The sequence below is a fragment of the Gavialis gangeticus genome, unplaced genomic scaffold (genome assembly GCF_001723915.1).
Source record: "Gavialis gangeticus isolate Ggan-Ray unplaced genomic scaffold, GavGan_comp1, whole genome shotgun sequence".
In the NCBI taxonomy this organism is placed as follows: Eukaryota; Metazoa; Chordata; order Crocodylia; family Gavialidae; genus Gavialis; species Gavialis gangeticus.
In genome coordinates, this window is record NW_017729031.1 from 112,593,620 (window position 1) to 112,606,679 (window position 13,060).

Sequence of the window (13,060 nt, forward strand, 5' to 3'; positions counted from 1 at the left end):
CCGGGGGGGGGGGGGGCGCGGCATATGGGCTAAAGTACACTTCTCTGTGTAGGCAGTTAGACCTCTTCGGAGGCCCTTTGTGTTACAGAAAAGTTTCACAAATGGAAGAGTAACGCGCCAGCCACTTTTTCCAAGTATATAGCTAGAGGGAAGCCTTGGCAAGGGGGTCCGTAAATGTAAAGTCCAGGGATTTGGGGAAGAAATAGGCACTCAGTCCAAAGGAGTTGGATTGTCTTGAATTTTGTAAAAATCTTTTCTTTGTACTCCAAATAAGGAACAGGCTTGCCAAAACCCACAATCTACATTTCCCGGTCAAAGGGGAAACAGCACAGTTCTTTTAAAACTGACAGACTGTAAAAACCATTACAGTTCTGATGAAGAACAGCTTGTGAGAATACTGAGTAATTCAGGAAAGAGCTTTCAGACATTTTACTAGTGAGTTATGTTAACTACCTTGCCAGAGTAGATGTAGTAGTCTGCACCAGGGCTGTCCAATTTTGGATTGACCAGGGGCCATATGCAACACCAGCTGTGGGCCCTATGCCACGCTGCTTCTCTGGCACCTTATTGAGTGGTCAGTGCAGCTTCTTCCTTGTTGCTAGTGCATGAGTAGTACAAATCCCTTTAGACCAAGTTAAGAGATCTTAAAATTGCATATTAAGGCTCATTAAAGAAGCGTTAAGTGCTGTCTAGCCATTTTAAATTTATGCCACTTTGGGCAAGGGTTACCTTTGAGCTGTGCTACACAGCTCCAGTTAAATTAATTTCTGGCTGTTCACCTGAGATAAAACCATCAATTTGCAGTCTTCTAGTATCTTAGGAGGCACTGCTTTGAGGTGGACTAATTATCACCCGGGACTCTACAGCCCTGGACTGACAGCTGGGGACAGCCGGGTGAGTGGGGAGGGAGGAGAAAGGAGTGAAAGAGGGCAGGGGAGCCAGAGGGAGGAGGGGCATTGCCAGGCTGCTGCAGGAGAGAGGTGGGCAGGTCTGGCAGCTCCGCGTGTCACAGATCAGGTTCATGTTGCCCCCACTGGGCCCTGCAACTGCCCAGTAGCTCCCTGTGAGAGAAGGGGGGCAGGGGTGGGTAGGGGTTTCAGGGAGCTGGTCAGCAGCTACAGGTGTGCCGTGCTGCTCCCCCTGTGCCTGGATATGACCTGTAGCTTTCCCACAAGGCCCTACAGATGTTGACCAGCTCCTGTACCCCTTTCCCTTCTGCCCACTCCCTCTCTTCCCCCTTTTACCCACAGAAAGTTTCTGGGTAGGGACGGAGTGTACTGGGGCCTGCATCTTGGCATGTGGGGGCAGCACAGGTAGGGATGGGGAACCCCCCCCACCATCACCACCACTACTGCCACTGCTGCTGTTGGGCTGATTGGGGTGGCAGTCCAGGGGTTATGGGGCTGATGAGAGGTAAGAGGGGGAGGAATCATAGCTAATTCAGGGGACAAGGGATGATCAGGGCAACAGAGGGGTGATCCAGGGGTAGGTTTGATCACGGGCCAGGGGTCAATGTGGGGGCCAGTGAAGGGGACTATTTGTTGGGGTAGGGGCAATAATCCAAGCTGTGCGGGGGGGGGCGGCTCTTCCCCTCCCCTTCCCCCACTGGACTACATTTAGGGATCTACCTTTAATCATGTCAGAAGTGCAGTGAGCAGCAGCTGCTTAATTTTGCTCTTTTTGACATGTACCTCCCCCCCACAACCATCCCCTCCACTGATTCTGAGGGACTCTGGCACCCTTACTGCTTGGTCCTGATTGACCATGGTTTTGCCTCCCAGCTGATCAGTAGCAAGCAGTAGGGCCACCGGGGTCCTTCTACCAGTCGGCAGCAGGAAGCAAAAACTACAATATATGTAAAATAGTGGTTTTTGCCTCCTGGCTGATCAGAACTGAGTTGTGGAGCTGCCAGAGCCCCTCTGCCAATCAGTGGCGGAAAAGAGCAAGATTTAAACAAGCTACTGTGCAGTGCATTTCTGGCACAATTTAGATAGATCCCTAACTGTACTGTGTCTAGGGAGCCAGTGAGCAGGGCAAGCATGAAGCGGACTTGGCAGCTCCCACTTATATTCCTTCTTGCCGGTCCTCTAGGCTAGGGGCAGAAATTACACATAAACCAGTATAAGTGATCAGAAAATTCAAATCTGTAACACAGGAGAAGTTCAGTACACATAAATTGCTTTCAAAATGGCCAAAACCAATTTAAGATAAACCTGGATGGATGCAATAGCAGACTTAACTGATTTAGGTTAAATCAGTTTATTAAACTTCTATCCTAGATTCCCTCTAGATTCAAGTTAACTCACAGTCCCCCAGTATCCCAAGATGCTTTGCATCTCACCCCAAACCTCCACTCAGGGTGGGCAACCTAGTCGTGGCCCAAACTGTCTGCTCCTTCCCCATCTTATGGCCTGGGCTACTACAGGCATGTGGCTGCATTTCCAGAATCACAAATGAATGTCTGTTCACTTGCTCATTGGTTCAATCTTTGCAGCTTAGGTTAACCTGCAAAGATTGAATCAATTCAGCCTTGACTGTCTGTACTTAGACCTGGTGGCAGGTCTGAGCACTGCAGGTTAGAGAAGGTATTACCTTAACCCTTAATTTGTGAATGCTCATAGCACATGCTAACTTAACGCAGCTTAATATTCCTTAGAGTTAGTACATGCTAGTTGTAATGTGTAGTCTCACCTGTAGCGTGTGTGTGTGTATTGGTATTTGTCCACTAGTTTAAGTATTTCTTCTTCCCAAGAGTTCCCAAGTTTTGGGGTGTTGTTTGGGGAATTGTATCTGTAGGTTGTTGGTCTGTTGATTGTAAGCAGCTCTGAACCTTTTGGATAGGGTAGGATATACATTTAATAAATAAATTCTTGTTGCATAGGTTTATAAGGACCTTTGTTAACTGTAGCTGGTTCTGCTCAAGAATGCAAAAAGGAAAAGTTCAGACGAACATGGTTCATAATTTACTTGTCTTCTGCCTCCCTTGCCCACCAGCCAACAGAACTGACCACTTGGAAAAAGGTGGTGCATACTGTATCATTATCCACTACTACACATGCTCCACGTACCTTATAGCCCTCCAGAACAGGCAGAAGCTTTAAGCATAACTTAACCCTTCAACATGGAAGTTCCTTAATTGCAGGTTCAGTATCTTTTAAACTATATTTCAATCATAGACTAGTATATTAGGGAGTACTCAGTTCTTTTAAGATAAATCAGTGTGAAAGGCAATTTAAAGAAGGAAAATATAACTGGTCATATGCTTTCATTGCTGTTCAAAAGCATTTAACTGAAATAACATCAATCTACTTACACAGTTACTTGAATGTTGTTGAAAAGCAGTGTCTGAAAAGGTATTATCTGAACCTAAGAATAACTTTACCCCTTAAAAAGCAATTTCATGGTACCAAATAATCCCCCATTCCTTTTATTCTGTTTTTTTTAAATCCTAATTAAATTTTGAAGATTTATTTCAGTGCTACATGGTAGAATAGCCTATAAAAGTTAAGTGATAGTAGCTTTTGATATTGCAGTGATGATGCATTTGCCCTTTTCTTACGGATTAGGAAGTTTCTTCATTTTTTTTCTCCCCAAGTACTGTGACATTTCCTTACGGCACTTTGTCTTCATAGATGTTTAATTCAGCTAATTATCAACTTGAATTTTGTTTTTTCTTTGATTGACTCAAGTGCTTATTTGAAACTTCCTAACTTAGGGGGGGTCAGTCTGGGCTTGAGGGGTCGATCATCATCAGGTCTGCAGGCAAAACACTTTGCAAAAAGGAAGTGAACCTATTTTCCAACATAATTTTATATTACTAGTAAAAATGTAGATATTAGCCCCCGTCCTCATTTGTATTAGTCAATTTGTGCCATACCAGAAGTATGAAGAAGGCCTGAACTTAGCAGTAGGATAACTCTGGGGCCTGGTGGATCCTCATATGTGTTGGGTACAGCCTTATTGGGTCCTAAGAAAAGAAACATGACAGAAAAAGTGCTATAGCTGGGGTTCCTTTATGCCCTTGTGATACCTAGCTGCTATAACAGCACCTCAAGCCAGAAACAGTAGATATGTTATAGAAACTGTCAGGCTGTTCTGATGTGCTGTGGGAAAACCTGTGCAAACCTGCCTTAGGATCAAGGAACAGTACAAAGGTGATTTAAAAATCCTATTTTCCCACCCCCATAACATCTAGCTGCCCGTACAAGCACACTATACATTTCTTGTACGCAACCGAGGACACGGGCAATTTTGTGAGTAAAAAGCATGATGCCCATTGTTGACATGTATTGCAGTTCCTACCAGAGAGACGGTTGGTTTTTGTTTGTTTGTTTTGAGATTTTACCATATTCTATTGGTATGCTCTTATTGAAGTGTAAGAGCTCTCTCAAATAGGAACTAGTAAATGGAAGAAACTATTTTTTTACATATAGTGCAAGTTGAAAAAGTGCAATTACTTTATGAGTAAAACCTTTTAAATATTTTAATGTAATTTTGTACTCTTACTGCAACCAAAGTTTTATCTTGTTTATATACAAGAAGTTACTGATTCTATCTTAAAATTCTTAGGTAAAACTCTCATTAAATATATATATAATTATCTCTCCTGAAAGGCAATAGAAGGTTTACCTGAGTAATGACTAATGGCTTCTAGATGAGAGAGAGTTAGCCATGATAGTCTGAAGTCCATCAGAAGGCAGGATAGATGTGTACCTTTTTAGACTGTCTAAAGATATATAGAGGGAACACAAGTTTACATGAACCCAAATTCACATAAGGGCTTCTGGATTACATCCTATATTTTGGCAATCAGGACTCATAGTAGAGACGATATCTTTTATTAGACCAACAAGATTTGGTTGCAAAGAAGTCTTTAATTGCAAGCTTTCGGGCACAAACACCCTTCCTCAGGCATTGGAGAAAAGATAGTAAAAGTTATCTTGGGTAGAAATGAAAGTTCATATTTCATAGGATTTCACAGAGGAGTCAACAGATGGAAAACTCCTCTGGGCAGTCAGTTCATAGCTGGTATGAAGCTTCTTGACTCCTATGAGGATCTGTGATGATGCAGATTACCTTGAAACAAAGGCAGGAGCAGGATCCCAGGTTTCAAGTGGGCACAGTTGCTTCCTGCTTGGGAAAATATGAAGATTTCATTTTAAAAAAAAAAATTTCATTAATAAAAAAAAAAGCAGAAAGATTTTTTTTTGGCAAAAATCTTGTGGGTCTAATAAAAGACATCATCTCTACTACGAGTCCTGAATGCCTTTTTCTCTAGACCAATACGGCTACAACCTGGGTACTTGATCCTATATTTCATGCATTTATATATGTTTTCTTTTTAACATTGTGCACAGTTTGATTAAAGGAAATTTTGAGGCGATAGTATATTTTTAGTTCCTTACTTCCACTACGACATGTATATTCCATATGTTGTCAAATATTTCTATTGATGTTCGTATCCTGGTTTGATGCATTTTGCCTGTTTTTGTTTCTAATCTGGTCAGCTGATCAGTGGTGGCATATAATTAGTTGTATAATATTTTTATGATGTCTGTCCCAGCATCTGTCCAGCAAGATCTAGGTGTTTCTGTTTACTGCTGCAGATTTTCTAAACTCTTTCGTGAGTAGATTTTTTTAAATGTCTTTTTTTTTGCTGATTATTTAAAGAATTGTTTTCAAAGGAAACAGTATTTTACATGCTGTTCTGGCAAGTATAGACCTATTTCAAATATGTTCAGGGTTTTTATATTTTGACAGAACTGTTCAAAACAAGGGAACTAATTGCCTCATGGAAAAAGCACAAGTGCAGTTGTGATTTCATATGGAAGTCTTGTGGGGTCAGCAGGGAAAATTTAGAAGTACATCTCTTTTTTTTTTAGTTTATGCACCTGTGAAGATCTTCTGAATTCAAGTTGTTGGAGGTAGTACAGAAATGAAAAGAAACAGCAGAGGTCTCAGTCAGCAGTTTTGTTCCCTCCATCTCCCCTCCACACACACTTTTTTTTTTTTTTTTTATTATATCAAATACAAGATCCACCTGTTTTCCTGCTGTTCCCGGAAGATAAATGATGGTCAATAAAAAAACTTACATCTACCTGATCTATCCATTGTGCTGATGTACTTCTGCTGTTTTGGTTCTCATTCAGATGGAGGGAACGAGGAGCCACCAGACCGGAGACAAGCAAGTGTAGATTCCCGCCAGAGTCGATCTGGGCAAGGTAAGTGCTCATATTGTTCCTATCATTTAGCCTTTTGTGCACTGTTTTTGTATTTCAGAAAAGCATCCATGTCCCATTTACTGCACTTTTTATTGTAACTTAAACATGCATCATGTTGACAATGATCAGAGACATGTACATATTAGTATTATTTAAGAGATGGAATGAAGCTGGAATCATTTGTGGTGCATTGGATTCAGTATTTTTGTGGGAGTCTTTTAAATATATACAGTAAAAGCTGTGCTATCTGGCACCTTACAAGTCGGCATGCTCTATTAACTGGCAGTGGGTTGGCTTGTAAGGGAAAAGCGAAACCAGAAGTGCCAACAGTGGCACTTCTGATTTCACTGAGTCCCCACGGCCCAGGGAAAAGCAGTCAGCGCTGCCGAGCCCCCACGGCCCTGGATTATAGAAGCTTGTGTGGCCCCCCCCCATTCCTTGAGTCCCGTGGGGCTGGTGGGAGGGGTGGCAGTGGCCTGAACAGGCAAAGACGCCTATTCGGGCCGCTTGGTTAACAGGCATATTTTGTTACCCGGCACCCCCCGTTCTCCATGGTTGCCAGATAACAAAGCTTTTACTGCATAAAGTTAGCTATACAAATGGGCCCCCTATCTTCACCCTTGTGCACAGGTTTCAGAACACAGAGAGAAAGAACTCTCCCTACCAATCCTCAGAATAGTGGCAGATGCAATATGTGGCTATGTGTCTTCTACTTCCACCTCCAGAACACATTGGCTCTGAGTAATGAGCCTCATTTTGCCCACAAAGCTCCTTTACATTAAGGCACAGGGGCAGAGCAAATTCTTTTCTTCATCCCTCATTCAAAAGCAGCACATGCTTTCTTTTCAGCAGGGTTCTCCACCCTCAAGGACACCCTCCACCCTCAAGGACAGCAATAAGCATCCATATTGTATTTCAGGAAAACAATACTACAGTGAGACTAGTAATGAGTCTTTGGATTTTTTTTCCCTACAATGTTGCAGGACTTTCCAAAGCCCTGATGTCTGAAGTCTTGCTTGGCTGGCATGCTATAGAAACATGACTCATTAATAGGCTTGAGCTTTCAGGATTTCTGCACCAGATTCCAGCAGTAATTCTGCATTACTTTTTCCTCCTCAAATCTGTTATTGTCATAGAGTCATAATGATTTATTGAAGTGACATTGACTCCAGTGTAATTTTTCTGTTCTTTGGCAGTGCTCCAATGTTGCCAGCAGAATATTATATTGGCAAAAACATTCTGAGTGATTGAGACCTGCAGTTGAATGTGGAGAGATTGGAATTTAGAACTAAAGCTACCAAACTTTGTGAAATGGCAGTAATTGATATCGATTTGTTACAAGTCATATTTTCTTTGGAATTTTATTTTTCAATTAGTAAGAATAGAAATTTGATTAGGGAGAAATAATGAAATCTATTTACAGTATACTCTTTCAGAGCTAGGCTGGTTTCCTGGACATTAGTTAGAGAATAAAAGATTAGTAATAGCTAATTACAACTTGTTCTCTTCAAACTACTCTCCGTACAATGTTCCATTGCTGTTACTGTTCCTACTGTTAGTAATATACTGTTAATTGTGCAGTGAGGGTCTTGAATACTTTCTTTGTATTTTCCTTTAAGTTGTTTGTTTGGTTTTTTTTTTCAAATGGAAGTATGTTTATCAAAAATTAGATGCGCACATGAATCACTAGACATTTTCACGTTGATCAAAAATGTTACTCTGTGGACAAAGGGTATATTGTTTGCAAGTATGTGCTTGGTGAAAAACACTTAATACATGTATATTACACACACAAAAATCTTGGAGAAAGCATTATAAAAGTTGTAGAATGAAACATTAAAAGAAAATGTTTTGAAAATTTGTAATGTGGACAAGTGGACTATTTTTTCTCTAACCTTTCTCTCAGAAAGAGTTGAATTGAACCATTTTGATTTAAATTCACTAAGGCTGCTTGCAGATGTTAAACCTCTCCCCTTCCCTTACCACCCCTGTCCAAAATAAATTAAAAAAAAAAAGTACTTTACTGGAAGAAGCAGCGCGTTACTTTGACCCAGGTCTGCAGCAGCTGTATAGATCAAGTGCTTCACCAGGGCTTTTTTGCACTTTAGCTAAACCTGATTCAATCAGCTGTTAGATAAAAGTACCCAAAAAAGCCCTACTAAAGCGCCTGATCTTTACAGACATCAGGCGAGCTGAGTCCAACTAAGTCACTGCCTCTTTTGGGCATGCACAGAGGTTGGCATGGGAAAGTGCTGAACTTGAAGTAAAGCGCAGTTTTTCCGGCAGGGGGCGGGCTGGAAGGGGTGTTTGTTTCATAGTTTGTAGGGTTGGAAGGGACTTGAGCAGATCATCAAGTCAGACCCCCTGCCATGGCAGGAAAGAGTGCTGAGGTCAAACGACCCCAGCAGGGTGTTCATCTAGCCTTGTCTTAAAGACCCCCAGGGTAGGAGCCAGCACCACTTCGCTTGGAAGTTAGTTCCAGATCCTAGCCGCCCTGACAGTGAAGTAGTTTGTTTGTTTGTTTGTTTGTTTGTTTTTTAACATCTGCAAATGCCTTAAGAGATTCAGCTGTAGGCAGGCAAGGATCATAGAAAAGTTTCAGGCCAAATGGTTAAACCAATTGAAAACCAGGTCTTACTGTAAGAAATGATAGACAATTTTAAGAGGCAGTGCTACTGGCCCCAACTATAATAATCACAAAGCACAAAAGATCAGTAATATATAGTATAGATCGGGGTGTCCAACCTTTTTGAATGTGGGGCCAGATCATGAAGTTTTTATCACTCAGTGGGCCGGCAGGAGCAGGCGCTCACGTGGCCTGTCCAGTCCGGCCATGGCTTGCGGGCGCAGGGGTCAAGGGGTGCCGCCTGACCCTGCTGTGTCCTCCCTGCCACCTGGGTGGCTTCGAGGATGCTCCTGCACCTGCGCGCCTGGGCTTAGCAGCCAGTGGGACATGTGGGGACTCTACAGGGGGGTGCGGGATGTGTAGGGACACCCCTCTGCTCCCTCTCCCCCGGGGCAGCCCGAGCCCAAGTGGCAAGGGTCCCTCCCTCCCCAGGGCCTGTGACTCACCACCCCCAGTGCGATGTCTGCAGGTGCAGGGGGATGCAGGGAGGCAGGAGTGGTGTCGGCTTCCCACCCTGACATCCACAGCAGCAGCAGTATTCCTCCAAGCAGCGGCAGCGGCATCCGTGCCCCCTGCACCTGCCTGCCCGCTGCACCGCAGCCTGCTCCAGCCCACATGGCCGGCGGGGACCAGCGCAGGGTGGGGCCATCATGCAAATGAGGGAGGGGTGGGGCTAGGAATGGAAACCATGCAGTGTGGGAGAGAGGAAGAGCTGACATGCAAATGAGGAAGGGAGGGGTGGGGTGAGAGAGGGACGCTGTGAAATGAGGGGGGAGGGGAGAAGCCACAGCGTGTTGGCAATGTCAAGCTGACGCAGTGCATTTGGGAACCTTGTCCCTTCCCCAGCCCTTCAGCAGCCATTAGGAATCTGCTGAGGGGCTGGGGCAGGGACAAGGGGTGGGAATGAAAGTAAACAGTGTTTACTTCCGTTTCCCATCGCAACACTGTGGGCCTCAGAAAATGGCTTGGGGGGCCGCATTTTGGACAAGCCTGGTATAGATAATAAGTATACGTATTAGATTTCATAGACTTTAGGGCTGGAAGGGACCTTGCAAGATTATCAGGTCCAGCCCTCTGGCCAAGGGCAGGAAGTCAAGTAGGGTCAAAGGATCCCAGCAATATAAACATCCAAATCTTTCTTGAAAGTGTCCGAAGTAGGTACTTGCACCATCTCTGAGGGGAGTCTATTCCAGGCTTTCCGGACTTGGATGGTAAATAAGTTTTTCCTTATGTCCAGTCTAAAACGGTTTTCCAGGAGTCTGTGACCACTGGACTTTTGTCTTATACATAACACATATTTTATCCTTTATATACCATACATCTCTTGGTCATTCTCGCTGTTCCTTCATTGTGGAGCTCCACCTCCCCTACACCCTGCCTAACACCAACCTTGATGTTGTCACCTGTGTTGTTGAGATTGATGTTCTGAACCTTCTCGGCACTTGGTCTCTTGGGATCTTCGGCCACAGTCTAATGTGATACTTCTATGTCAAGCATCTCTTACAGCCCCTCCCTTCTCTCTCCTTACACTGTGTCCGGTCTTGGCACCGTTCTGTCCCCTGGCGTGTCGACTCTTCCCCAGGCTCGGTACCTGCTGTGCCTCTGTTGCGTCTATGTCCTGGCTCCACTGGGTCCGGCTGTAATCCAGTCATCGCTGTCAACTTCCTCGGTCCCTGTGAATAGATCTTTGGGCCTTCTCTGGCCCTGTACTGTCACTGTGACCCCTTTCTGGAGTGCTCGCCAAGTCCCCTTGCTGGGACTGTTCAAAAGCTCTGGCCCCTCCGAGCCGATTGGGGACTCCGCTTCTGGTCCCCCGGGCTAGTCTTCCACCAGGTCTTTTATCTCGGCTCCGGGCATCCAGCCAACCAGTCAGCCCCGGGGATGTGGGATCCATTCCTGACTCCTCCCGGCTCAGCTGTTTTTTTTTCCTTTGATCATCTCCCGTGGTGGCTCTGGCTGCCGCTGTTTCGCTTTTGCTGTGATCAGCTTCTGGCGCAGCGTGCTGGCACTTCCCTGGCTCTCCTGGTAAGTCTTTTTCACACCAATATATTTCAGGCTCAACATTAGGAAAAAACTTCTTCACAGTCAAGGTGTCCAGACTCTGGAATAAGCTCCCTTCAAAGGCAGTGCAATCACCTACCCTGAAAATCTTCAAGAGGAGACTAGACAGTCACCTTGCTAGGGTCACCTGAACCCAGTTGTCTTTCCTGCCTGGTGCAGGGGGCTGGACCCAATGATCTTCTGAGCTCCCTTCCAACCTTACAATCTATGAATCTCTGAGTTTGTGAAAATGGATATGTATTTCACAAGTGAGACGCATTTAATTAGAAAATGTCAAAAAGAACCCCAATCCAGTAGCACACCAGGCTGCATTAATAGGAATGTCACTTGCAAATCAAGGAAAATAATCCCTCTGTTGTATGCAGCGCTAGTGAGACTTCACCTGTAGTACTCTGTCCAGTTTTGGGCACCATGCTTCAAGAAAAGTGCAGACAAATCGTTTATGCAAATATGACCTTGAACCTTTTTTTCTGAAAATTTGCTGCTGGAAATTTAAGTGTCTGTCTTAAATGAGGAAATGCAGAAAACAGAGGATCTGATCCTGCAAGAGCCCAGACCACCCATCCCCTATTCAAGGCACCCGGACCTCAATTATTTAGGTCCAGTACTTTGATGATGCTGTAGTGTGTGTTCACGCAGAAGCACACAGACCATTGTTGATGTCTTTACCGAGGCATACAAGAAAATAGGTCTGACACTTAACATTCATAAAACTAAGGGCCTCCACCATTAAGCTTCTAATGAACAGTCCACAGCTCCAGTAATCCAGATCGATAGTGAGACTCTTGCAAACATTATTTCCCATACATCAGAAGCCATCTCTCACAGAAGGCTGACATTGACAACAAAATCCAACATCACTGCAAATGTGCAAGTGCAGCCTTTGATGCCTGAAGAAACAGGTATTCGAATATCGGAACTTCAGATCAAGCAGTCATGTTCCCCATCTTGCTGTATGGAGCTGAGACATGGACAACATACAGGACACATATAAAGTTGTTGGAGAAATAGTCAATACTGCCTGCAGATATGGTGGGAAGACATGCACACCAACGTTAGCATCTTCCTGCAAGGAAACGCCACGAGTATTGAGGTGATGATCATATGACATCAACTTCATTGGGCCAGCTGTGTCATCTGAATGTCTGACTCCAGACTCTCCAATCAAATTTTATTCTCCCAGCTCAGACCAGGCATACACTTGAGGAGGGCAGAGAAAGTGCTTCAGGGATGTCCTCAAGTTCAACTTAAAAAAAAAAAAATTGTAACATGGATATCAACTCATTTGGACCACCCAAAATTGAGGAAGCGTCTGCTGTAGGGATCTTAATGCTTTGAAACCTCATGACAACAACAGAAAATGGCAAAGCTGGAGTGGCAGAAACAGCATGTTGTGTACCAAACCAAGCATCTAGCACCATCCACCCCACATGAAAACATATGTCCCAGCTGCAGTAGAGTTTGTCTATCCTGGATACGCCTCATGAGGCACATTAAGACGCACAGAGAAGACAATCGCAGAAGTCAATCATCCTCAACTGTGAGGGCTTGTTGAAGAAGACTTTTCTACACTTACAGGATTAACAATGGTTCTTTAAACAACTGAAATGAGACCTAGGCAGAGCTTAGGTGTATGAGGTCCAAAGAGAAGTTCAAACTTGTCCTGCATCAGCAACCACAGAAAACTTTGTATCTGAATGTATTAAGTGCCCCTAATTTGGACTGCAACATTCAGTGAACACCTTAGACACTGGACACCACTTATACGCTTGTCTGTCTGTCCTTTGTAGGAAGTTTTAGCAGCCTCCAGGTGTATATTTAGCTCAGCTTGGATTTTGTGGATGGTCTTGACAAGCTCTGAGGTAGCAGGAGCAAGGTTAAAACCTATAATTTGCATATAAATGATTAGTTTTCATTGAAGCTCCATGTTATCATAAACTCAGCCCAAAGTACAATCTGAAATATTGTTCAAGAATTTCATAGTTTCATAGTTTCTAGGGTCAGAAGGGACCTGAGCAGATCATCTAGTCTGACCCCCTACCATGGCAGGAAGAGCACCAGTAAGGTGGTCATCCAACCTCCTCTTAAAAACCCCCAGGGTGGGAGCCTGCACCACCTCACTTGGAAGCTGGTTCCAGACTCTAGCCGCCCT

General features: G+C 44.1%; 1 protein-coding gene across 6 annotated transcripts in view; it reads left to right on the top strand.

Annotated features, from left to right (window-relative positions):
• Positions 1-13,060, top strand: part of TANC2 (tetratricopeptide repeat, ankyrin repeat and coiled-coil containing 2) — an 848,255-nt gene that overhangs the window by 263,708 nt on the left and 571,487 nt on the right. For all 6 annotated transcript variants that reach the window (XM_019523590.1, XM_019523591.1, XM_019523592.1 and 3 more), the window contains exon 3: positions 6,150-6,221. In XM_019523590.1, the coding sequence (XP_019379135.1) occupies positions 6,150-6,221 (72 nt within the window). The remainder of the gene's footprint in view (positions 1-6,149; positions 6,222-13,060) is intronic.